This window comes from Notechis scutatus, chromosome 1 (genome assembly GCF_049901735.1).
Source record: "Notechis scutatus isolate UNSWTSFEM ecotype Mainland chromosome 1, rNotScu1.2, whole genome shotgun sequence".
Lineage (NCBI taxonomy): Eukaryota > Metazoa > Chordata > Lepidosauria > Squamata > Elapidae > Notechis > Notechis scutatus.
This window is the reverse complement of record NC_142009.1, coordinates 100,584,965-100,612,509: the sequence shown is the minus strand read 5'-3', so window position 1 is coordinate 100,612,509 and position 27,545 is coordinate 100,584,965. Positions and strand designations below refer to the sequence as shown.

General features: G+C 34.4%; 2 protein-coding genes across 8 annotated transcripts in view; both read right to left on the bottom strand.

Moving 5' to 3' along the window:
* MCM9 (minichromosome maintenance 9 homologous recombination repair factor) overlaps positions 1 to 8,945 on the bottom strand; it is a 39,944-nt gene extending 30,999 nt beyond the window's left edge. The window contains exons 1-6 of the mRNA XM_087972728.1: positions 8,845 to 8,945; positions 6,721 to 7,038; positions 5,012 to 5,328; positions 4,298 to 4,379; positions 2,773 to 2,973; positions 915 to 1,040 (exon numbers count right to left, since the gene is read on the bottom strand). Coding sequence (XP_087828854.1) covers positions 915 to 1,040; positions 2,773 to 2,973; positions 4,298 to 4,379; positions 5,012 to 5,328; positions 6,721 to 7,033 — 1,039 coding nt within the window. The 5' untranslated portion in view covers positions 7,034 to 7,038; positions 8,845 to 8,945. The remainder of the gene's footprint in view (positions 1 to 914; positions 1,041 to 2,772; positions 2,974 to 4,297; positions 4,380 to 5,011; positions 5,329 to 6,720; positions 7,039 to 8,844) is intronic.
* A 3,237-nt stretch (positions 8,946 to 12,182) lies between these two features.
* The window catches only part of FAM184A (family with sequence similarity 184 member A), a 65,872-nt gene continuing 50,509 nt past the window's right edge, over positions 12,183 to 27,545 (bottom strand). The window contains exons 13-19 of one of the 7 annotated variants that reach the window (XR_015750788.1): positions 26,322 to 26,506; positions 25,745 to 25,891; positions 21,883 to 22,000; positions 21,069 to 21,173; positions 15,317 to 15,516; positions 14,448 to 14,538; positions 13,689 to 13,825 (exon numbers count right to left, since the gene is read on the bottom strand). Coding sequence is in view for 5 of the 7 variants with exons in the window: in XM_087972681.1 (XP_087828807.1) it covers positions 13,744 to 13,825; positions 15,317 to 15,516; positions 21,069 to 21,173; positions 21,883 to 22,000; positions 25,745 to 25,891; positions 26,322 to 26,506 (837 nt within the window). In the remaining 2 variants the exon portion in view is untranslated. Of the gene's footprint in view, positions 13,826 to 14,447; positions 14,539 to 15,316; positions 15,517 to 19,353; positions 19,502 to 21,068; positions 21,174 to 21,882; positions 22,001 to 25,744; positions 25,892 to 26,321; positions 26,507 to 27,545 lie in introns of those variants that run through there. The other 6 variants (XM_087972681.1, XM_087972714.1, XM_087972695.1 and 3 more) reach the window with 6 other exon arrangements.

Here is a 27,545-nt window from a genome sequence, read left to right as displayed (position 1 = left end):
CCTTCTTGTAAATATTAATTCAGGCATTCAATATCAAAGGGAAAAAAACTGCCTGAGGGCTTATCATCATCAATTTAAACAAACACTCTAGTTAGAGATTAAAAAAAGGTGATTTTTTGAGTAAGATGGTTGAAACTGATTAATACTTTCCCGTTTGAATATTATTTGAATATATGATTAACTTTAAAGTAGTGATAAAAATGTATAGTCTTCGCTTTAACAGCTAAATACTCTAAAAGTTTTCAAACAAATGGGACCTTGTCCTATGGAATAGTATATATATCGAACAATTTTATGTATTTTAAGTATCATGTCCAGAAGAATCCCTGTTGAGCACTTTCTATGTTTCAGATCTTTCCAACCTTTTGCATTTTTTAAAGATGTGTATAACAAGGTCATCATCATCAAAATTCAGACTATGGCATTAACTATGCCTAAAATATTGTTTACATTAAACATATATTATAGCATAGCAATAACAATTTTTCACTAATACCGTATGATATTTATGGCTATTAATTTCAAAGACAAAAATTTGCTTTGGGTAAAGTAAGGTGCAATATTAAGTAAGATATATAAATTCTGTTAGGGCAAAAAAGGTAGGAAACATATGCTTTTTGTATATTCCTTTTATAATAAAGCATATTTTAGTTCTAGAAATTGTAAAAGATATGTATATTTCATCTTTTTAATCTTGATTCTGCCTGTAAGCATTATGATGATAACTTGCCCTTTCTATTACTTGTGAAAACATGAAATAGAATCCTTAATCTGTTTAGTTCCCTAAGAATGTACACACAGCCCCCACCCCCCAATCTAAATTTAAATATATTTTTCAGGCCAATGTCTAACAAATAGAGAGAAAAATAAAAGTGTTCTAATAGTGTGGAAGGAAGAAAATATTGTATACCAACCTCTAACCTGAGTGCCGGTATTATCTGTTCTCTGTACCCCTCCTGCAAGTACCATAGCTACAGCCAATTTCACAAGATATAATCCAAAAATCTGAGGACACAAGCTTGCTAAAATTTCATTCCTCCCTGCAAAGTATGAAAAGAGTAATAGATTAATATACTTTGATCTTTTTCTGACATACATACAATTCCACCTTTGACTCTATTTATTATGCTGTCCTTGGTTTAAACCGAAAAAATGATCAGTAGTCTCTTTTGACTTGATTTCCAGTGATCTTGCTGACTTTTTGAACATCTATATAATTTTCAAGGCAACAATGCCACTGTTTCCTCCTTCTACAATTTCAGTTTCTCAGTCTAGACAATACTATAATCTGGGGGGTCTCATCCAAGTACTAGCCATGCCCAATTTATCTTAGCATTTATATAGGTGATTTAGAAATCACTGTGATGTTTTCTTAAATTTCACTTTGACTCAGTTATAGTGAAAAATAAATTGCTAGATCCAGTTCTTTTTATTGGATAATTTGACAGATAATAGGGTGAAAGTGTTTTTTCTTTAAATGTAGTCATTGATTTGTTGAATCATTATTTCCAGATGTTTAGAATGACAACTCCCATCATTCCTAATCACATTTTACCTTAACTGAGTCTAATGAACTGGGTCCCAGTGAGGTAGGCAGCATAGAAATTTAATAATAATGAAAAGTAGTTCAAAACTGGCAGACAACACATTGGGTAAAACTTTGATATTCTAAAAGGGTAGAATAAAAGATTCTAAGAAGGATTCCAGGGATTATTATTGGTCGTTAAGAGTTCTATTCCAGGTGCAGAATTTTTACACCAACAAAAGCTTCCTTCCTTCATTTAATTGGAAACAGACACATAATGGAACAGGTATCTCCAGGGATTGGATCCGACTGGTATAACTACCGGTTCTGTCTATTAACATCATGTGCGCATGTGCGAGTCGCACGAGTGCAATTTACAACCTGCTGAGCTGCCCAGATAGCTGAGCAGCGCTGCGTGCAAGTGCGCAGCGGTTGGAAAAGCCCCCTTTTCCTGCTTTTTCAACTGTAGCTGTGTCGCGCAAAGCAGCTGCAGTTGAAAAAGCAGGAAATAAACGTCAGGTAAGAGCCTGGGCGGGTGGGTGGGCCACAACAGCAGCAGACATAGAACCGGTTCTATGTCTGCTGCTCTTCGGAGCAACCGGTTCTACAGAGGTGGACAGAACTAGTATAAACCCACCTCTGGGTGTCTCCGGTCAAATGAACTGGAACTTCTACAAAAGTTCTACATGCAACTTAAGAAAATACATAGAATTCTGGGTGGGAGAAATAGTATATAAAAATGTATTGATCATATGCCAGCATCTGTCTCCTGTTTCTTTGATCACAACTATGAAAAAGCAATAAACAAGGCCATTTGCATTCTATCTGTGTTCAACCTAGCATCTCAATTCCACAACAGCAGTACATGGTACGCCAATCTAAGGCATTCCAAGACTACAATTTCCATCATTCCTGGCCAGTACAACTAATAAAAAGAGCTGCAGTTCAATGAATTTATAGCGTACTAAATTGGAGAAGGCTGCTGTTTGATGTCTCTTTATTCATCAACCCAACAAGACATAGCATGGTTAAAATTTAAAACACCATGCTTTAAGCTAGTTACCCACCATTCTTTTTGTTAAAAATAACTATTCTTATTCCTTTTCCTCATTTAATTTAATTATTATCTATGAAGCTTCCCATAAGATTTTACAGAGCATGGAATACAATTTGATTATAAAGCACAAAATCGGTGCATTTCAAAATGAAGCTGTCAATACCAATTTTTAAATATATTTTTTGCACACCTGCTAAAGGGTCACTCCTGTGTCTTTCCCAAAAATCTTTAAATTCTTTGCGAACCTCCTCATCAATTGTGATTCCCATAATTTGCTCATTATTAACTTGAATATAATTGGCCTTCAAAACAATTTCTACATCACAGCGTGAATCCTGGTGAAAAGGCTTCCATCTTTGCATCACTACTCCATAAACTGTAATGTCATCACCTGAGGGAGACAAAAACAAACAAACATCAAGAACTGTCATAAAAATTTGGCACATGTTAGTATAGAAGTCTTGCCTGTTTGTAATGTACGTGTTTCATTAGTATTATAATTATACTGATATTGTAATTATACTGATCTGACAATGTGAAATGCCATCTTAAGTCAAAAGTCAACTGATATAATTATTGGCATTTGGGAAAATAAAGATCTCATATATCATGCTAAATTCTGTATTAATTTAATACATTATTGTTTACGCTAACTGGCAATAGTTTTCTGGCCAGTCATCATATGATTTGATGTCCACTCCAGGATTCTAAAGGAATTCAAAAACCTTTTGAGTAAAAATGCTAAGCTGCTCACCATATATGCTACTTCTCACAAAAGACAGGAATCCTTTTCCAAGGGTTAAAAAAAGACCAATGTAACTCAAATCTCTAGGAGGTGGAGAAGGAATTGAGGAAATTACAAAGCAGTTACTTTGAAATCTGTTTTGGATGAACTGGAGTGCCTTCTCTTGCATGTACCTACTCAGACTTTACTATTTACTGAGGAGTCTCTCCACACCAAAGGAGGTGAAGTGGATGTTTACAAAGCAGACAGACTTTTCTGTGGTGGCACTATTTTTGGAACACTTCCCAGAGAGTCTCAATTGATCCCTATGTTAGCATGCTGCTGCCATCAGGATTTTAATTATATTTTAATTATATTTGGTGATGACCAGCAAGGCCCAAGTTGTGTAATGTCTTTTGTATGTTATTTTATTGGATATGTTTTAACACAATTTATATTTTCTCTCTTTGGGTGGGTGTGTGATTCTAAATCCAGAGAGCTCTGGCTATTGAACTGTTTAAAAAATTAATTGCAGGAAAATGTTAACAAGAAAGTAAGCACATAAAAGAATCTACAATCCATTCCCCCCCCCCCCCGCACACATTTGCATGCAGTTTTATTTTATTTTAAATCTATATGAAAACATAAGACAATAAAGACTGTTAACTGGGAACAATATTTTAAACACATTGGCCCAAATTCTGTGGAAAGGTGTTAGCATAGAAGAGCATGTATTGCAATGCCTCCTTTATGGAAAAATAGTCTTTTGAAACTTGGAAACTTTAAATTCCAATCATCATATGATTTGAAGTTTTGACCTAAGACAATGGCATTTCATGTTATACAATCAATAAAATTGTAACAATGAAACAACACGACATGTACATTACTAGTAGACAAGAACTCATTTAAAATGTTAATTTGAATTATTATTTAATTATGAATGGCTAAAATGAAGTTATTTTCCAAAAGAATCTGTCACAGAACTCACCAGATTTGCAACCATCAACTAAATCATCTTCAAGGACCACCATCATAGAACGCGGAATATTTCCAACAGAAAGCCTTTGAACCTGGACAACATAGAATTTATTTATTTTATTTTAAGGTTGGCACATACTTATAAGTTTCAAGGACTACAACTAAATTTATGTAAGTTACCAGATGAGAACCAACTTTACAGAAGGTATGATCAACTAGAAATAGTGATCAACCTGTGGGAATTCAGACAAGCAACTGTTTAGAAATCTGCTTTCATTTGATCTATATTTCTATTAGAGTCTATCTTATGTATGTTTCTTCAGAAGCAGATTCCAATGTTGATCTGTGACTGTAATAAAACTGAATGATTGATTCAGAAGCAGATTCCCTTGCATTTACACTCCGGTTAGAAGCATGCTTGCCTTTGAGAGAATAACCAGAATGGAATCCTTTCACCCTATATTCCACAAACCTGCTTTAAAAGCTTTGGGTCTTCCAAAGTATATTTATCGGATACAAGGATATAGCAGAAAGGGAACCAAAAAAGCCATGGATGTGACTCTACACTTCTATCAGCTAAGTTCTCTATGAAACATTTGTCACATAATGGAAAAGGCAATAGTAACATGGAGAAAGGATCTTATATGGCTTCTACCATTTACCCACTAAATCCCTCAAGAAACATATAGCCAACAAATCTGTGTGAACACTTTTTTTTTACAACCTGCTCTTGAATCTTGATCTCTTGATAGTCTTTGCATCTATTGGAAGCACAGGAGGTTCCAGAGAGACAAGTGAATTTTAAGGAGGTGCAACCTTCTTTCCCAGGGCAGGTTGATGGACGGCAGAAAGCATAATATTGTTCAAAGTCAGCCTTGACCACAAAGATGTGCTTGCATTTGTTGCACATGTAATCCCGCTCAAATTCCAGGACTTTCACTAGGCTGGTCCGAATAACAGTGCCAGTAACTGACAAGAAATGCCCCACATCTCTAGTCTTTGGGATGTGTTCTCTTGTTAGTTCTGGGCACACAGGTAAACCTGGCGAAACAACAAACAACGAAGAGAGATTATTTCATTGGCAGTTTCCACTAACTCTTAATTTTGATTTAGCAACTTAGCATGAAGAATTCTTGATTCACACATTTCATTTCATTATGGATAATCAAATATACTACCAGGGGACCAAGTACTTTTTTCTGATAGCATGCTAAGGATTAAACAATAAATTGAATCTAAAGAGGCTCGCTACACATAGCATGCTAAGCTAAAACCAGATGAATAAAATAACGGGTTTGTATAATGTGTAAGATCAATGTCTAATCAGATGTTGAAGTTTGCTGATCATTTTTTATATATTTCTTATTTAAGGATATAGTATGTCAAAAATTATAGAAACATCACCTAGTTTTCCTACCCAAAACTTCACAGCAAACATTAGAGAGACTCAGCATCAGAAAGAAATTTGCTACATGAAAACAATAAACACAATATATAATTTTTAGTGGGCTAATTCATCTAAACTTACTTCATAAAAAAGAATTTTTTAAAACAAAAAAAAAAACCTTCATCAGAATTTCCTTTTTAAGGCTACCTTATATTTCTATAGATTCAAATATACTATACTCTTTATAAAATTAACAAGGGAGTCCTCCCCTATATATTCCCTGTAATACCCTTTTCCCTCTATTTACGGGTTTAAACTATATGACCTATTTTAAAGCACAAGTTAATCATGTGAAGACTGAAAGAGATACAATGTTTCAAAGAACTGCCAGCATTTCTTGTCAGAAAAAAAAGCATCAAACAAGCATTTGGGATCTAGAAATAAAATATAAGCAGAGTGGATATATTTATTTATTTATTTATGATCTATCTATCTATCTATCTATCTATCTATCTATCTATCTATCCCATTTGTTTAACAAATTATAAGAGATATGAAGACTGACTAGGAAAGTGTTGACTGTTGTGAAGGAAAGAAATTAAATCACTGAACTGAAACTGGAAAAAAAGATTTAGATATATAAATAAAAAGCATTGGAACTGGTGAGATATACAGAAAATTACCACTGAAAGAAGGAAGACGGAGTGTATATGCACCGACACAGAATTTCCATAAACCACCCCAAACCTCTTGAGAAAGGAAAAAGCGTCTAGATCCCTATTCTCAACAGTCTACTCAACAGTTGTGCTCTTGGATTCAAATTCTAAGTCAGCCTTTTCTGGCTTAAAATTGTTCCATTTATCTCAGCTACCAATACTAAAAGGAAATTATGAAAGTTACTGTTCAAGTTTGGCAGGTGCAGTAAGGGTATCTTAATGAAAAGCACAGCCTTGCTATAAAAGTACATTTACACTTGCTACATAATCCACAGAGACTTTTTACAAAGCTAACCAAGATTTGTATGTATCACGAGAAATGCAATTTACCTGATATTCTGGCATGAAGATTCTGTTTAATGATGAATTCCTGAGCTTGGGAAGCTGACTGACATATTGTTGCAGCTGCTCTACGCAATGCATTATCAAAAATAGGAAGCACTTCATTAGGGAAGGCATTAAAATATTCACCAATTTCCATGTTGGTTTCAAAAAGTGTCAATGCATCAACAATAACTGGGTAATGGGTGTCATCATCTTTTTCCCTTAAAATCTGCAAGATGTCGTTTTGGTGATATGCCAGAATATATGATTCAAATACTTGTCCAATCAGGTTTATTTGCTCAGTAGTTAAAACCATCATGAGTCCTATAATTAGGAGAGATACAAGACAATATTAAACTAACTTAATTATGTTTCTAGCGCATTGCATAAAACTAATTTGCTTCATAGTTATATTTCAGCTCTTCCTCTGAATCCTTGCTCTCTGTTTTGCTTCCTTTCTTGGATAAAACCTTTTTAATGTCTCCTGACATTTCAATGATAATATTTATGTCCATACTCTGTGTATATATAATAATCAAAGATAAACATACTATAGCAGCTGAGGAGTCCATTCAACTTGGATTCAGTTGGCATATTAGTACTTTCAAACAATGTTTATTTGTGTACAGAAGGGCAGAACGTTGTTGATCTTCTCAGGGTCATAGTAAAAAAAAGTATTTGTCTCTTTGAAAAAGGGTGCTTCCAGATGAATGGTTCCTGATGGTAACCAAGTCTTATAGCTTAACCTTCTTGATGAGTTTTTGTTTTATAAGAGAAATAACAGAATTGGGGGAACTACGAATGAATGGTTATTAATAGCTGCATCGCCTGTAAAATTCTGTGAAATGATGTGATTCTATAAGAGAAATCTAGAAACTGAAGAGCTTCAGTTTTGAAAGGTCTTTTTTACATTTCTGGTTTTTAAAGCGTTGAACAGTTTCATAAGACACAGTACAGCAGAGCAGTAACTCCACAGAGCAGGAAGAAAACATTTCTTGTTAACAGAAAAAAATATCAAAACAGAAAAATATATATCAAAATTCCTAATTTGCAGACATATAAACATATGTGAAACAGTGAACAGCAAATTGCCTCTTACTCCTCTAGAATTAGGCAAATACAGGATAGTTCCAACTGTTGTTTTTGGTGTGATTTCAATCGGATCTTCATGAAAGGATTCCTGAGCATTAGGTAGCTATAGAAGCCATATTAATTATTGTATCAAGCCTTTCACAACCATCTGGCCAACAGAGGCAGAAAAACAGATTGTTAGATTAACTGCAACTTCAGACCCAATTTTTGTTTATCTCTGCTCCCTGTTGTCTCCCTTTTCATTTTCATTTCAATTATTGGATTATCAACTTGCAACATTTTGTTTTATTATTAAATGTATTCATTTTAGTGCTTTATAATTATCGATCTAACCAGCTACTGGTATTATGCATACATATTTAAAATCAAATAGAGAAAACAGGTATTTTTCAGAAAATCCAGGAAAGGAGATTTACTAAACTGGTAAAAAAAAATCAATAATTCTGAGAGTAGTCCTGAATTGCAGTAAAGTATGGAACAACTAAATAAATAAGAATTTGATCTAAACATTTCGAAAAGGCAGGGCAGCATCATATCTCAAAAGATTTTTGCTCCTCTCCAGGTTCAGGTGAGTGTGGTTTGTCTCTGCATGTGTAGGGTGTGTGTGTGTGTGTGTTCCAAGGCTGCATTTGGCGCAAGTGGAGCGTCTTTCCGCTCCAATTGAGCTCAAAGACACTTCTTCCCCACCGCATCCTTCCAAGGGGTCGGTCAAATGAGGACCCAGATTTTTGGGGCAATATGCTGACTCTGCAAACCGCTCAGAAAGGGCTGTAAAAGCACCGTGAAGCAGTATATAAGCCTAAGTGCTATTGCAGGGTATATCCATAAAGAGAATCAGAAGTAATGAGGGCGGGGCTGAAGAAGGGGCGGGCAAACTCCGAGCGGCTCAATTAAGAAGCAGAAGAAGTTTGGCCCTCAGATTTCACGCCAGCGGGTTAATCCGCGTCGACGAAGGAGAAATACGGAGCCGCGCTGCAAAAGTGGAGCAGCGCGAACTCCCCGGGGCGGGAGGCTTCCCTCTCACGCCACGCGACTTACCATCCGTATGACGAAGCTTGGAGCTGGCGGGAAAAACCTTTTACCGGTCTGGCGGCAAAAAAGAAGCGGCAGGAACCAGCCGGCAGGAGGAGGAGGAGGAGGCGGGACCGGCGAAGATTGACTCCTCCGGCTTCGGTGCTGGATGACAGACGGGGAAAGGGCGGGCGTCTTTCCTTTTCGGACTGCTGCGCCTGGGCGCGCGAGGGTTGCGGGGCGCGACGATTATCGGTGGCCAAGCCTTATTGAGTAAATGAAGCCCTTCGAAGAAAAAGCGCCAGGCTCGCCGGCTCTGTTCTTAGTAGTTCACTTCTTTGATTGGGTTGTAATAAACTGCTTCTCCGTGTATAGGTGTCAGGAGGGCTGCAGTATTGAACTTTAAAATTGGAGAGTGGGAATTGAAGCCATCTTCCTCTTAGGCAATGGGAAGCCATGGAGTTTTACCGCCGGGGTGGGGGGAGCGGAAGCAGAGCGCTGTTTCTCTTGCAGACCAGAAAGGAAAAAAGCAGAATTATCGGTGGTTGTTTCTATCCTCCCCACCTGTTCCTTATGTATATTATTTCTGAACAGTAAAATTCGATGTAGGGGTTAAGATATCAGGGTAGAAACCGGGAGGTCTCGTCCTGTCTTGAGTCGGTCATTTTTCAGCACTAGGAAAAAGCAGGAAGGACAAAGCCGCTTCTGAAATCTTGCCAAAAAAACTTGCTAGGAATCTGTCTACATTAGAAGGCACACACATAAAAAAGTACTGTAGTGCGAAGAGAGCTTTGTCGTCAGATCGATTTAAGACACAAGGGGAGAAAAAAGCGAAATGAAGCGGGGTAGGGAGTCCTCCGGAAGGTTAAGACTTGGATCCCGTTTTGGAAGTACGAGCAATGAACTTCAAGTCCCACCGTTTTACTTTTTTATATCAACTGTCTTTAGGGTTCCTACTGAGTTCGTATCAGTTAAACACACATGCGGCCCTACAGCTGAACATTTTTCAATGTCTGAGGGGAATTGTCTCGTTTTTACACTGCTGTATATACTTTGCTTGCTTTAGTTTATAAGATGCATTACAGGATTGCACACTTAAAAACTGCATTTTTTTTTAAAAAAAGGCAGTATAGTAGAATAATTACTGCAGGATATAACCAACATTTCTTAATGGGAATCAGTAACCAGCATTTCTTCATGGGAAATTATGTCAGTCTGAGTTATAGGCTCATGTGGAAGGGATTGGATGACTGCATGAACAAACAAACCTTTTCTATACCATTGGTGGTAGTGCTGGTAGTAGAAAACTTCTGGATAAGTCTATTGTCCTATAATTATCCTTCTGGTAAAAACTTCCAGATGTTTTCTATTTCTAACAGGTTTTTCCATTACAGTTGTATATCATTTAAAAGCCAATGATTACAAACCAAAAATGACATCTCATCCCACTGGAAAATGTGAAGTAGGGTAATTGTACAGTAAGAAATATGTAGAAGAAATATTGGCGTAGATCCCAGGTATAGGAATGGTTTGAGCATTCTAGCTTTGACAGTCAAAATGGCTGGATTTTCAAGGGAAACTTTGAAACTAGCATTTTTCTTTTAAATGTGATAGCTTTAAGGTCAGAAGCATTGTAGAACAATTTTTGCCAAATGTTGTAAATAAAATAGGGTGCTTGAATAATAAAACACAGCAATACCATTCCTCCAATAAGAGGAAGGAACAGATAAGGAAGGAAAGATAACAGATAACAAGGAAAGGAGCAGGTAAAATACAGTAAACTGATAAATTATCAGTTTATGATAGAGTGAGATTCATTTCATGTCTTAAAAAGTTTGCAAAGTAAAAAGGAAATACAAGTAAAACAGATTTCTCAATCTACCAATGTTTACATTTGTAGAAATGAAGCTAAGGGTACAGTAATGAAGCCCATGCTACTTTGTTATAAGCCATGTATGCTTTTAAATATGTTTTAGAAAGTGACACGATGCCACATAATGTATATTGCCTTGAAGGTACTATGTGTGGCTTCAAAATACCTGACATTTAATACACTTAAAACCTATGCATTAAATTAAGCTGCTGTTATAAACTTGCTAGAATAACTAGAGGTGCTTCCAGGAATTAAAACAGTTCTGGAGATAAATACTTCATTTTGCAGCATCACGCATTTTTTTAAATTTAGAAAATTATAAAAGGCAGCATAGAACCTGTTGCATAGCAAGAGCACTAGCATTCCAAGTTGCCATATTGGAGACCACAGTATTAGCAGATTGCTATGTACAGAATAACTTTTTACATGTATAGGTTGAACATTAGAAGTTAATGAGAATAAATTGTATCATTCAAGGTTAACCGGAAACTGATTTTTTATAGCAAATTGTTGGAAAAAATGACTTAGACTGCAAGGAGAGTAGTTCATCTACAGTATTTATTTGCCATATATTGAAATGACTGGGCTTTTAAAAACTCACTTTCAGCTTCCTACAAAATAGGATTTGTGAAATCTTGAAAAAGGTGCCTTGCAAAGTGTGTTGGCATGGTGATGCACTCACCTTGAGATATTAAAGCAACTGTACCTTGGGAAAGCATGTAAAACTGCTTTGAAGGCTGTCTCCCATTGCCTGAGCCATATAAAGTTACTTTGGTGCTATCAGAGTTTAAAAGTTGTCTGTACACCCTGGAAATTGCAGTAGCCATGCAAACTTTCCAAAGGATGTGACTTTTTAATATATTGTGGAGAAGAACTTTACTTGTAGCAATTTGCTTTGCAAAGTTCTTTTGAATGTTTTCCATAGTTTTGATATATAATATGTAAGCAAGCTTCTATGCATTTACAGATTGGATAATACTATTTTGAGGGTTAATTTAGTATGGGGAAATGACTTGTGTTTTGTGATAAAACAGCTTCTGTAAATTGCAGTAAATTGCAGCGTCAGAGTAAAATATGCAAATGAATGTCTTCTTTCATATTCTCAGTATAGAAGATAAGTTGATTTCATTGATATTATACTAGAAAAAGTAAAAAAAATGTGAACAAGAACACTAAAATACTATTACAGTTCTGATGTTTAACATTTGACTTCTATCCCACCTTTCCTTAAGAGCCTAAGATGATATATACTGTATCCTCCATTTTCTTCCCACAACAACCATATGAGGTCAGCTGGGCTCAGAGAAGGCAACTGGATAAAAGTCACCAAATGAGTTTCCATGGTTGTTGATCGACTTCAGTTTGGGATTGCCTACCGGTAGTTCTAACTCAACATGTTAACTACAGTATTCTGGTGCCCTCCACTCAATCTTTTGTTATTAAGGTAAACAAATCATACAACTTTAAATAAGAAAAACATAACACAATAGTATTTTGGATCATCATTGCAAAATTATCCAGTATATTTTATTATAGGTAACAGCCAAGAAATCCAACTTTAACTTAATATGGCTTTCTTCTAATGTAAAGGCTGTATATATCTTTACACAGACCATAGAATATCTGTCAAATGCTGCTTTAGATTAGCAGGAAAGCATTAGAACATTGCTTCCAGTGAAGCATTCAATATGAGTTTACAGGAGATACAATTTGAAAAGTCTGATTAGGACATTTTATATGAAAACATAGAAATTTTTTGTACATATGCTACATATAAAATTCACTATATTATTGGTGGTACCATTGGTTGATTATGCTGTTGCATAATGGGAAGACGCAGTCAGGCTTTAGCAGAAATAATGGAGAGCTATATTTTTGTATCTAAGAATAAAAACTGTTTTTAAAATAACCATGCAATTTTCCTACTCCCCCTTTATGCATACAAAGATCAGATCTTAAAAGTACATTCATAAAACAAAGAAAAGTTTCTCCCTGAGATTACCAGTGTTAGTTTTATTGTGGTAATCTTGGAAATAACAGCAACAGTATCAACAAAATATATAAAAACCAGATTTGCCAGTATATTACATCTTTTCTCTCAGAAAACCTGCACAATTATAAGACAGGTGTAATAGAGTGGAAAATCAGGCTCATTCTCCAGGTGAAAAAGGTTACATGGTCATGGCTTAATTTTGAAATGGAAGAGAAAAATGTTAATATTTATTCTGGAACTCTGATGAAAGATTTGCATGCTTTATTATGCATAATTATTTTGTTTAGCACTATTTTTTCATTAATGCCTGAGTTTTTCCCAAAGGATAATTTCCTCAAAATGCAGCTTTCCATAAATTTCACTTTATTAATAACAGCATTACCTAATGTAGTAACCCCAAATGCTAAATGTCTAAACAGCATTGCTTCTGCATGTATTTATAAAATATTTATGACAAAAGGTGATGAATTTCAACATTAAAATATCCGTAATTTTTCTTACTATAATCTTATCAACACCTAGCTTTATATATTATTATAATTTAGCAGTCTTCCTCACTTTTAGAATAAACCACAATTTTTAAAGTTAGTTCTCTAAGTTAATTAAAAAATATATGGATTTAAACATATTTTGCCATTGTCTGATTTTTAAATTAACAATTTATTTTAATATATAATAACCATGCAATTAATTGCATTTGAGAGAGAAATGGGATGTGAAAACCTTCCCTGAAAATAAAGAATATACATATTTATAGGAAAAGTGGAGGAAAGATTGCATTTCTTCTATGAAATTTTATTATGCAATAATTACAAAGTTTAAATAGTTTTCAATTTTAAATAAAAATAAGTGTCATTAAGCACATTTATATAACTGTTAAGTGATTCCAACAAGTATCACATAAAATAGAGTGCATTTTCAAATCAGAGAGACAAATACGTTCTCATTCACAGTGTTTGACATATTACAAGAAAGCTTGTTTCACATAAGGATTTATTTTAAGGTCATGCTATTATGAACAGTACAGTCCACACCATGCTGTGCCATTCAAAATAATCTTTCAGAATGTGAAGTAACGAGCAAACCATTCCTGACGTTGAGGATCTGGTGAAGCCATTGGGGAAGCTTCAGTCTGAGGAGGGCTAGATTCATAAAAAGAAAAGAAAGATTTAACCCACAACCAAGAGTCAAGGTGCAAATTGCCTGGAAAAAGCATACAAAAACAGCACAGAATCAATTTTTATAATTTCAAAGTCACATTAGTCTGTGAGGTAGTTTAATTCCCCATTTTCAACTTTCGGTCATCCACTCCATTGGAGAGCATCAGCAGCATAGACAAGTCACTAAGTCACACAACAGGGTAGAAAAATAGTGTTTTGGAAAAAAAATTGGAGTTGCTGCTTTTGTCCAAAAAAAAAAAAAAAGCAAGGGAAAATTTGTTTTTAAAGAGCATCCTCTTTTAGCATCCTTTTCTTCTGATCAAGTTAGTTGTCAAATATGATGATGCAAACATCATATTCTTTAGGACATGCTGAATTATCTGGCACTGAACAATTACATACTTTAAATATGACACACTTAAGAGTAAATTATTGAAACTGCATGCATACAGAATCAGATACAATAGAACACGGGATTCAGTACAAAGCAAGCCTTTTGTTTACTCACAATTATCAAGTAAACCTGTATGATATAATCACTACATATACTTTATTGCTTTAGTATGATTAAAATTTATAGCTAGAATGTTAAAATATTCCCTACCGTTTATAGGACAAATCAGGGAACACAATAATTTGTAAGGAAATTCCATCATCACAATTCATGAATTCATGCACATGCTTGTTAATGGCGTCTGAGCATACATGCATTTTACATGCAAAGGGAAAATAAGGAAGATTACATTTTATGGGATTCCTATTTCAAGTTAAGAAATAAAATGTTATTATAGTGAAAACTTCCTATTCTATTTTCTGCCCCAACTTTGTAAATTGCATTAAAGCAGAATTAAATTAGAATAAAGAAACATTTACTTTTCCAGGATATAAAGCATTATATAATATTTCAGTTAGATAATAAAACATTCCAATTGTAATGCAAAGTGGAGCTTGATATTTTAATGCTGAAGCATAGCATTAAACGGTATGTAATACATGCACATACTATATTCACATATACTCAAAGCTTGTTTTCGAAAAATATTTTTTCTGCGGTGAGGAAAATTGATACAAATCTAATATGGTAAATATTTTGTTAGAAGCACTGTTACAAAATACCATTTTGATTTGGGGGATTGTAACATTCTTGAAGGGCAGGTAGAAATAACAAACATTTAACACAACTGTTCATAAAGGTAAATAACTGAAAGCACACAACGCATTGGTAATAATATAACACTTTGAAATTTTAAGGGAAATAAGACTTATTGGGGGAATCATATTTCAACAAGCTTTACAATAAAAAGGGATACTATAAAGAGGTTTAAAATAGAGTGGGAAAATTATGATTCTAAAACAATAACCATACTCCAGTATTCTTAAACTAAATGGGAGGGGTGTCAACTAAAAAGAAATCAATTTTTGTTTTCCAAGTTAGGAAAAAAGAAAATCAAAAACTGGTGAGGCTCTGCTCACCTCAAAACCATCTTGGGCTCTTTGGGTGGTATTGGTTGTGGAAGTGGTCTGCTGCTGTTGAACTCAATATCGTGGATGGATGAATTAGGAATAGGGTCCAGGCGGTTAGCATGTCCATTGCCCACTCCACTAGATTCCAAAGCACTTAGATTGGGGACACTCACAAACCTGTTTGCTGATCTATCATTCTTCTTCTTTTGCTGCATTAAAAATAACACATGTAGGGAAGGGAGTATACAAATCAGGAAATTACTGAGATGTTTTAAATTATTCTTTATTAATGGCTTGGGGATTGCTGCAGTACAATGCTTGACTTTTCAATAATTTTAGTAGATTTAGCTTATTTAACTCCAATTCCCGAAGAACAGTGGAAACTACTTTTCTGTTAAAACTAACACTGTGTTGTTATAATTCCGAATCTCCCAACCAAAAAATTGGCAAGTTTTAAGTGTATCAGAAAAACTGATTTTACTTTCTATTATATTTGCAATCATTTCCTAATATAATCATGGCTCCTGATTGCCATAAAATGAATTAAAACCTGCTTCAAAGTATTTTAAGAGGAAGTGACAAATTTTTAAAAAAACAAATAAATAATTAGGATTATAAGCAAACTTTGGCCCAGTACATTTCATTTCTCAGGGAAAAAAGAACTTGCAACAAAAATATTTAATTTCCATTTATTTTATTTTTCTGGCTTTAACTGATTAGAGAATATAGCAGATGTTGCCAGATTGGTACCAAATTGTTATATTCTGCCAGCTGAGTAAAAATTGGTGAAGAGTTAAATAAAATGCTTCCAATAGCCACACAATATCCCACTTAAATGAACTATTCTATAAGATAGTTGAAAAGTTACAAATCTTTTGATTGGATTAAGAGTTTTAATACCATAGCCTTCAGATTTTCACAGAAAAATCTGCTCCCTATTTTCAATATCATACAAGTATATCTGTTCTTTGTTACTTTGCTGAAGGTACTGATTCAGAATCAGAATAATTTGAAACTTAATTACGGTCTACCAGGTACAACTAATTCATTTTTTATATTCTTCAACATCAAACAGATGGGAAAACCAATTTATCAATTAACAGCAAGTCACGATAAACAGTTAATATATTGTAAGCAGCCCAGGAAGCACTAAAGATTTTCTTCATCATTCAGCGAAGATACTTTTAATTAATTAAAAAAATTAAATGACACAATAGCCAAAGTTCTCTAGATCAGGGGTCGACAACCTTTTGGACCTCAGGGACCACCAAACTCACAATTTTGAATCCCAGGGACCACTAACCGGTTCTGTGAGCATGGCCTAATTTGTGGGTGTGGCTTGGTGGTCATGTGACTGGCTGGGCATGGCTTGTATGTAAATATTATATTTATATAAATATTGATTTTTTTTATAAAAAAGAGCAACTTTTACCCAAAATCAGGCAAAGCAGACAGGCAGATTGAGTTGCTCACAGAATCGTTCAGTGATCTATCTATCTGCATCAGCTAGCTCAGTCTCTCACATAACATTTGCTTCCCATGAGTCTGTACTGAAAAATAGATCCTTCAGTCCTAAGGGAAGCAGAGCTGAAGATTTAAAGACTAGCTAGAAAGCAAGAAATGCAACCATTTCCTGCTTCCTAGCTAATCTAAATCATCCGCCACAGCAGAACAGCTGATGGTTGGAAAAAGGAAAAATAGCAACTTAGCAGGCAAGTTTGCCGGGTAAGGAGTAAATGGGTGGGGCCATGTGGGCGGCGCAGTGAGTTTTCAAGAGCCTGGATTAATGCTTTGGAGGGTGCTGGGGGGTGACATGCTCCGGCCCACGCCATGGCCAACCAGTGCCGTGGCCCACTGGTTGGCCATGAGAAAATTTTGGTGGGCCGTAGAAAAATGTCACCCCCACAGCACCCCCACAAAGCAATTAATCCAGGCTGCGCAGAAACAGTGTGCCATGGCCCACTGGTTGGCGACTGCTGCTCTAGATGGCATTTAAGATTTTTTTAAATACTAAAATTATAATTTGAATAAAAATAGATAATAAATTGTAAAATAAAAGCACTACATATATTTGAGTTGACAGAAACATATTTCAGCAGACAATATTGAATCCATGGACAATTCCTATTTTGTTATAGTAGCCTGACTTGTAAATCTCCTTAATTACTGTGGGTCAAGTTAAGGATTGGCCCAAGGGATTACTGAATTTCTCTATTTTTGTTTTCTCTCTTATCAAACATCACCTGTTAATTGGAACATAAAAACCAATCACCATCCCTAACATGGGTATGATGAGTTTGGACAGATGTTTAAAATAGCTGATTTAGCCAGCTGTCAAGTTGCCAGTAAATGTTTATATCAAGGTTAGGGTCAAGCAAGGAAGAGGCCCAACCTCAATTACTCTGGCGAAAAACTATTTAATTCTTATTAAAAGAAGTAGGGCCTATTTATACACATAATAGATTTTAACTAAACAAAGAATGTTTAACAAAACAACTTCATATATACTTTCAGGTATAGTATCCACAGTAAAGTGTAATGCGAACACAGGATGGATTGTAAAGTTTATATTAAAATACTGTACCTCAGTTGCTGCACCAAGAAGGGGGGAGTCAGAAATTAAATACTTATCTATACTATTTAACAGGTTTTGTTTTTTTAGTGTTTATAATAATATAATGGAGATTGTGACGTTAAGCTCAGTTTAAAAGTTTTTCCATATCAGAAAACAATTCAGTGTTATCTTTTATTAATATGATTTATTTATTTGATTTCTATAGTCTACTAAGAATTTTATATAACAAGTAATTTTTTGGCACTAATTGATATTACCTCTTTTTAAAGTCTGTTATAAAATGTTTTAAGAATTCTTATTTTGAGTAGATAATAATGCAGTCCAATTTCCTTCATTTTGGTTTAGTTTAAATGGAATGATTTTTCCCCAATTAAATAGTTTTAGCTGAAGATCTCTTACTTTTTCAGTTTTAGGTTGCTTCTACACAGAAGCCATATCACCTTGCAAAACAACACTTAATTTTACCTGAAAGATTTCTCACAAACTAAACGTATAACACTATTTTAGTTAGCAATACAATTCTCCAGGGCACAGCTCCCTGTTTACAATCAAAACGATCCTGCACTGGAGATAGCCTTTTAATTTTAATTTGAAGATCCTGGTAACTGTTTACTGTTGATTCAAGTTGACACAAATATTTTTAAATTCTTTAAAGTCATTCATAATCTCACTTTATCTATTGCTTTTCTTTCATGGTTTTATAAAAAAATAATATTCTGCTATATTAAAACCCCCCAACCATGTCAATGAAAGGAATTTGGTAATTATATTTTCCCCTCAGAATTACAGTGACAACAGAAGGAGTTAACTAAGCAAACCATCTTCCTGTTAGAAGCAGAGTGAGAAAAACCTACTAAAAGCAAATTACTAATAAACAAAATAAATCTGAAACACTGCAACAGTGCTTTATTATCTTCTCTAGTTTGATAGTATTTTATTGTGAAATAAAAGATTATTAATTAACAAAACATAGGAGTACAGTGCAGAAAATACCAGATTGCAATTATTTGACTGATGGCTTTTATACTCTGTCAGGCTACTGCTTTCACTGTACAATCACCCTGCCTCATTTACATAATATTGTAGCAGTGTAAATGATACTATTTCATTTGTAATCATTTGCAATCAACCTGTATTTTTTTACTTTAAATACATCTCTCTTAGCATAAAAAGACAAAAAAAAATCTGTTAAAAGAACATGAATACTGTATTTTTTTCAGTGAGGTGTTAGGGGAAAACATACTATTGAGTAAGGGATAACGCAGAGAGGATTTCCCCCCCTACAGTCAGCCATGTATTTCTGATTGCAAACACATTTTGTATCAGCCCTCCTCTCTGCTCAAACTTTACTTCTAAAACAGAAGACAAATATTTATTAAACCTAGCAGAGATTACATTTGAATAATAAACACAGAGGATCCAGTTTTAATGCTACAATCCTTACACTACTCCTACTTACTTACTTTTCCTTTTTTTGTTACATTTGAAATGTATATTGGAATAGACTCATTCTACAATAATTCAAGAGCAGACCCATTTAATTATTTTAAACTGGGTACACACCCGTTTCAACTGCTTGTTTTCCTTCTCTTTTTGAATCAAAAGAATTGTTCAAATGTCTAGAAAAGATGGTTTGAAAAATATAATTAAGTTACATAGAGGATGTAAAGGTATTTCCAGTGCCAAAACTGACAAAAAAATTAAAAAGTCAAGAAGTAAGTTTATATTTGAGTATAGAAAAAAATAAACAGACTTCAAATCAAAACTAGTGTTCATATCTCATGTAATAAAAATTAATCACATGTATGTAATAATGATAAAGAGTTCCATTACAGGAAGACAGAATACACTTAATTCAAGTACGAGATTCTAAAGAGATGTTCACTTGCTGCCTTACAGCCAGTGCTATGAGAACATCAACTGGAAATAACAATCGTTGCAATCCTCTATAAACGTAAATTAAAAATAGATGACAATTGTAGAAAAAGGGAAGCAATGTGGTCTGTTATTAACTCAGCATCATATTAGGAAGTATAAAAATATAATTATTTCACTTGATGGCACAAATTTTTTTTTTAGAAAATGTATTATATAGCAAAATCTTGAATTATTTTAGCAATAATTATTCATATTTTCTAACATTGAATATTATTTACTTTATGTACCAAAACAGAATATAGCACATGATTTCCATACTTCATAGTCAATTCAATAATGGTATTCTTCAACTGTGGATTTTGAGTTTATTTCCTTTGGACTAACATGGATTCCATTGCTTTTTCTTCTGGGAGAGGCATTTGGTTCTTTTATAACAATTTACTAAAGAAAATACATTCCACAGTACTGGAATGCTAATATGCAAAGGACTGAAGAGACATAACTGCAAATAAGATAATAGTCTGAATCCAGAATTGCTACTATGTAACAAGAATTTCATAACAAAGAGACTTTTTATAACAGAAGCTCCAGAAGAAGGAAGAGAAGCAATCTTTTTATTAAGTTTTTCTGTCTAATTAACTACAGTGTTAGTAAATGTTAAACCAAATAAATATCAAAATTTGATTTTGGAAAAGGATGTTAGCAATCAAAGTGCAGTTGCAAACATGGGTATAAGGAGCAATGTAGTTTGAGAAAATTGTCAGGAACAAATGGTTTCTGAGAAATTAAATATAAAACTATTCTAAAATACAGTACCAACGTAAGTGATGGAACCACCTCAAATGTAAACAAGCCCAAAATAAATCAGTTACTTGGATGGCTTATCAACAGCCTATAGAGGAGGTCAGGAAGTAAAAAAATAGCAGCATGAAATAATCTCTGTAATTGCTAAGAGAATTAAAGGATGGCAGGAAGTCACCAGGGTTTGAGTTTCTAAGGAAATGTTGCTTTTTTTTAAAAAAAGATATCCTATGTTAAATAAATATACTATACAAGCACACTTATATATCCTGTTTAAAACCTATTACTCTAAATTAAACACATCCAAAAATCCCCTAACAGCCATAGTTCTTCTGTATAAAATCACATAGGAACTTATATTTTTCACTAAGAAAATTTGACCATATTGTGAAAACCTTGCCTATTCCCAACCTGTGTTGTTGCCTAGTGTTTGTTAATGGACTTCAGTTATTTGTAATATTACCAACCAACATTCTCAACTTTTAAGGTAATAATTATGTTCCATACCTTTACTAGAGGATTAATAACACCAACATTAGGACTTGCATTAAACACTTTGTTGAAGTTAGTCTCCCTATTGACTAGTTCCAGTTGATAGAATTTTTTGTCATCCTAATAAAGAAAAGAATATGTTCATGTTGTTTTCAATATATTCAGTTCTGATTATTTAGCTAGTATGACCAAACTTTGTTCACAATAAAAAAATCTTCACTTCAAATATGAAACTGTTGAAACTGAACTAAGATTGGCAACATTTGTTCCATTTATGTTATCATTTGTGGCATTCCTATAATCCTTCTCTATAGCAGCATTAACATTCTCACTTTGCATTGAGTTCAAAGACAAATTTTTGCTCTCCCCTATTATGATACAGGAAGCAGCAAATGGTTCATATTAGCAAATTTCTTATCAGCAAAATTCAGAACAAACTTACTAGAAAACATATTAAAATATATATTGTTTATATAGATGCCAAGCAGAAGAAAAAGATACCCCGAATGTTTTAAAATTTCTCTAGCATTGTGATTTATAGTACAAAAGATACAATTTTATAGGTAACATTCCAGTACATATTTGTTCTAAACAGAAGAGAGAGAGATTAAATAGAATTAAATTATTTTAAAGACTAAATTATGAACAACTGTTTAAGAGTACAAAAAGAGATATGAAATTGTGTTTGCAGCTTAGATAACTGAGATTAAAACTAAAAGTCACTTTCATTTAGACTGTTGTCTTTCACATGTAATAGGTGTTTGGAATTTTTGACAAAAAATTACTAGCACCTCACATGCTCAAAACAAAGGCCACCAAATTATCTTACAATCAACTTCTTTATCAGCTGATCCCTCTCAGCAATCAGGTCTTTCAGCTCTGCAATAAGCTGCAGGTCTTCTGGCCTTGGTTCCCTGTTTTGATATTTATCTTCCATTTCTTCTAAACTTTATAGAAGACAAAAGTATCACCAATGCATTAGTAATGAGTCAAAGTTAAAAGATAATACTGTAAATCCATATTATCAGATTCATTCAATAAATAAATTTATTATATATAAAAAGAGATATAGATTCATACCTATAAACATCTTTTTATTGGTTATGCTAAAGAAAATACTGTCATAATTTACAGTTAAAACATAACCTCAATAATAAAATTATAATAAATCAACTAATGAGTGAGAAAGTATATGCTAACAACTAAAAAAAAAAAACAAGTTAGTATAAGCACTCAAAACACCACAGAATGAAAACAGAAATTAAGAAAATTGCAAAAAGTTCTAAAAAGACAGTGAAGAAGCATTAAAGGAGTGAGTGGAAATAAATTAATTTACAGAAAAATACTGAAAAGGCCAAAAAAACAGAGCCTTGAATTTGTAGAAAGGTTAATAACTTTTGAATTAACCTTTCAGGTTGCTATCTGGTTTTGGACTTTTATATGGATTTTAATAGACTACAAGTAAACATTGAAGAAACTGAAGCTATAAGCTGATATGATGGATTCATATGGATTAGGTGCCTTGATCTGGATGCAATTGAAAAACCAGTTTTCTGATGGGGTTTCATATACTGTATTTTTCACACTATAAGACACACTTCCCCCCCAAAAAAGTGGCTGGAAGTGTCTGTGCTTCTTATAGAGTGAATGTTGCCAAAGCCCCACCTACCAGCCCCCACTCTTCAGCCTCTGCCTCCCAGCAATTTGCCTTCTTACAGCAAACAGCCTGATTTAGCATGAGCAGCTGATTGGCGGTTGGATTGGCTTCCTGGAATACCGCAGATCAGCTGTTCCAAACTGCAGGGATCGCCGCTGCCGCGTGCCCCATTTTCAGCCTCCACGCACCCTGTTTTCGGCCTCTGTGCATCCTGTTTTCGGCCTGTTCCAGGTGATGGGTGGTGGTGATCCCTGCAGCTGGAACAGCTGATTGGTGGTATTCGAGGAGGCTGATCCAACTGCCAATCGGCTTCTCCTGCTAAATCAGTCTGTGCTGAAGCTGACCAGGCTATTTGCTGTTTGCTGCAAGGAGGCAAATTGCTGGGAAGCAGAGGCAGATTCCCTCCCCCACCCCCCGGTTTTCCTCCCCAAATGCTAGGTGCATTTTATGGTCTGGAGCGTCTTATAGTGCAAAAAATATGGTATATATGAAGATCTGGCTCCCCCACCCCCAAGTGTTGGGACACATATTAGAACTGATTGGCATCAAGTTTTTGCTTTTTATGTTTTAATCGGCTGAGTTTTATAGTTTTAAAATGATTTTATGTCTTTTAATTTTTAATTGATAACTGCCCAGAGTTCGTTGAAAGATGGGCAGCCATATAAATGAATAGGGAATATATTCTGAAAGCTGAATTTTACCCTCTCAAATGACTTAATAGATGCAGAAGACCTTTTGCCAACTTGCTCTGTGGCCCAATGGAAAGATGGTTTATAATACAGTACCTGGCTCAATTAGTGTCAATTTATGAATCCCAGTTGATGCAGAACATGCAAGAGATGTTCAGATTGTATTATGCTAAATATATATTAAACATACCAATTGCCTTTTTCTTATTATACATAATTTGAAATTCTGCTTTGGTTTTAAAAGTCCTTCATAACTTCATTCAGGTTTTCTGAAGATTGTCAGCATTCGTAATTCCCTCAAGCTTAATCCTAGAACATCTTAGGTTCACTACTACCTAGCATATTTTCTATCAGCCAGGCTCATACAGTAATGGAACTCTTTTATTCCCTAAATACAAACAGACTATATTTGGAAAGTTTAAAAACTTTTATGAAATACTTTTATATTTAATTAAAATCTGTAGCTTTTATTGGTGGTCATGCCTCTCCAAAGTTACTGCTTTAACATTGGGTTATTATGTAGTAAAACTAATTTTGATTTCATTATATTTTATGATAAATATTATTATATTGAACAAAATCTTCTATCCTCTCTTGAAGAGGCAGTTTAGACCAGGTTGCCAAAACCTTGGGACGTGCAAGCGGCAAGCAAGTGTGCGAATGCACGAAACTCCATTTGCACAAGCAACAGGCACACGCAGAAAACCATCCCCTCACCTCTGCTGCTACCAGTCTGCAGAACTAGAAAGGTTGGGGACTGCTGGTTTAGACTATTCTGACTTACAGAAAGCTCTATGCTTCTTTATTACAAGAAGAAAAACTTAAATAGAAAAAAGTATTATTTCAGGCAGTTTGTCAGTTTAAATTTCATTACAAATGGAATCTTACCATTTTAAAAGAAGCATACCTAAACAAACATCTATTTAAGTTTGCTTGTATATTAATCTCTAAGCTTCAGACTCAGATGAATAAGAGCTGGGCAAGAGTTTACAATCTATTATGTCCTTGCACTGTAAAGATATCCAATAATTATTAGTCAGTAACTATAACACTTGAGAATTTTAAAAGGCCCTTAGTTGGCATTTTTTCCCAAAGACATATTTTTCTTCAATAATAAAAGTATCCAAAAAGATATGAGAATGTAGACTATTTTAGGATAAGACAGTGCTTAATAATTGGGAAAGTAAACTGGAAACCTAATTAGAAGACATAGCTTCAGTGTAATGAAATTAACTTTACAAAGAGAAACATGAAACAGAAATATAAGGATCATACGGTGGCATAGAAGTTTGTGGGAAGACACAATTAAAACCATTAATATAAACAACATTATGTAATATGGGAGTTATTAGTTTTAAAAATATTGCATCAATTTAACCAGAGGCACAAAAATAAAATAAGAGGCTTACCAAGCATATTTAGTCTGATGTTCAGTCCTAATGAAAGGATGGTGGTATTTATTTATTTAAAAAAAATATAATGCCCAACTCATTCTGTGATTCCGGGCAGCTTACAAGGATAAAATCTTAATATCAAAACAATACCACTCCCCCCCACCTCCCATGAAAACAATCAGATAAGCCACTTAATTGGCTTCCTATCACTCTGGGGTCCCCAGGCCAGTTGGCAGAACCATGTCTTCAGGGCCTTGTGAAAGTCTCTAAAAGTGAGGGTCAATCTTATCTCTGCAGGGAAAAGGGAGGGAGCCACCATGGAGAAGGTCCTTCTTGATCCTGTTAGATGGACCTCCTTAGGAGAGGGGACCTATAGCATTTCCTGCTTCTCCATTCTAGTGGCTTGAATAGATATGACTGGGAAAAGATGTGGTCCCAAGCCATGTAGGATTTTTGAAGGTGACAACCAACACCTTGAATTGGACCCAGAAGCAAATCAGCAGCCAATGCTGCTCCCGCAGGAGAAGTGATACATGTGCAAATATAGGCTTGTACAAAACCATGTTGGCTGCTGCATTTTGGAAACTAATTGAAGTTTCCAAATATTTTCTAAGAGTGTGTAAAACGGTTTGAACTGCATCATCTAGCTGACCTAAACTCTGATTGATTTTATGAGAATGCCCGTTGTCCTTTTAATTTGTATTATCCTCCAATGCTTAATATATTACAAGGGTTAAGTGGAAGTATGAATTGGATGTCTTACTTTTTCCCATGGGTTCAATTCTGCATGTTTGTTGAAATTTGTTGCCAAAGTTAGCAGATACACTAAGCTTCTCAATTATATGTACAAGCCTATGCCTCTCCAGTATCAATTGGAAACAGATAATAGTTATATATTATTCCATTCAAACCTGGCCCGTATATGAAATTGTTCAAGGTAGTAAAACTTACGAAACTTGCAAAGCTGAATTAATTTCCTTGAGCAGCTCTTGGGTCTTATTAAAATCTGCCAGCATACTTTGTTTCTCTCTGATGTTGTCAGCTGTCATGACATCCAACTCTTTCTCATGTTTCTTGCTTAAATCTTGTTCATGTAGCCTGTTTCATTTCATGTTAAAAACAGTTATTCTTATGTCAGTTGGGTTCATTAATCTTGGTATTTGAAAAGGCTTTGTGCACAGTGATACTGATAATTGAAAAATTATTACCATTTCTCCAACCTCTAGCTTATCTTTATAATTTTTTTCATCTCCTTTAATGCTTTAATAATAAAAACAAAACAAAATCTGATTAAATGATCAAAATAGCTTTTTCCAGTTGCTAATGTCTAGAATAATGTGCAATGCCATATGATAGGCAATCCCAGCCTAAATGCATTATTACATTAATCGATATTAGACTTTGATGAGAACAGCAGTTTGAATTTAAGTACCTAAAATATTCCATGTAAAATTTAAAAAAGGTTATTTATCAGCTTTAGGAACTGAATTAATTAGAATTTGTTACCTGTCATCAGAAATACTCATACCTAATTTGCTGATTAGATTCGCTACGTATTCGTAAAATTTCCTTCCCTTTGAACTCCAATTCCTTAGTTAATGCACTTATGTTTTCATGTAAAGTAAGTATTTCCTTATCCAATTCTGATATATGATGGTCTCGATGCCTCAGTTCATCCTGTACATCTGATATTCGGCACATACATTCTTTCTCCTAATAAGTATTAATAATCAAAGAACACTTTGTAATAGTTGTACATATATTCATTTCTGCAGAAAAAAACATACTCAATTTTTTCACTAAAATATTTCTATTTCCTTATTAGTTTAGATTGCATTTAAAAACAGAATATTTAAATCATTGGTGTTCAACCTTTTGGCTTGCCTGGGTTACATTGAGTAGAAAAGAATTGTCTTGGGCCACATATAAAATATATAATGTAGTTAATATACATGCATCACATAATAATGTTAAAAGTTTACAATCTTGTGGGGCTACTTTTCTAGCTGTCCAGAACCATATGCAGCCTGTGGGCCATGGGTTGTACACTCTTGATTTAAATGATAATGTATCTTCCTTAAGTTAGGGGATTCTTGACTTCTCTTTATTCCTCTTCATCTGTGAAAAATCAAATATAAAGTTAAATGGAATACTGAATAAGAATTATGAGATTGCAATTGAGTTTTAAGACTGAATTATGCTTGCTTCTTTTCACTACAAAGACTGATCTCCAGTTCAGGTTTTCTGTTATTTGTCTGGAAGGTTTGGTAGTGTCTACAATTACTGTATTATCTTTATTATTGTGCCTTCACCTTTATTTAGCACCAAAACATATTTCAACAAAAGGTCTTTAGACCCAGACTTGTTCTTCTGTAAATGAAGTATTTTAATTTAACTAAAGTTCTTTTTTCCTTAGCAGACACTTTTACTGCCACAATGCCACACGCGGTTCCCAAAACTAACAAATAATACAGATTTCTCCTGCCACTCCCAATTTCTTTCAGGGAAACAGAAGGAGGGGGGGGGAATCACCTATTGCCCTTCCCTTGTAGAAGCATCCTATAAGTGAAATTTCAGTCAAAAAGAATCAGGCTTTAAGCCTATAGACCAGGGGTCTCAAACACAATTTACCTGGGGGCCGCTGGAGGCAGAGTCTGGGTGAGGCTGGGCTGCATAATATTATACTTTATATTATACTTTATATTTATATTATACACTAATATTATACTTTCATATCACGGTGGAGGCCACA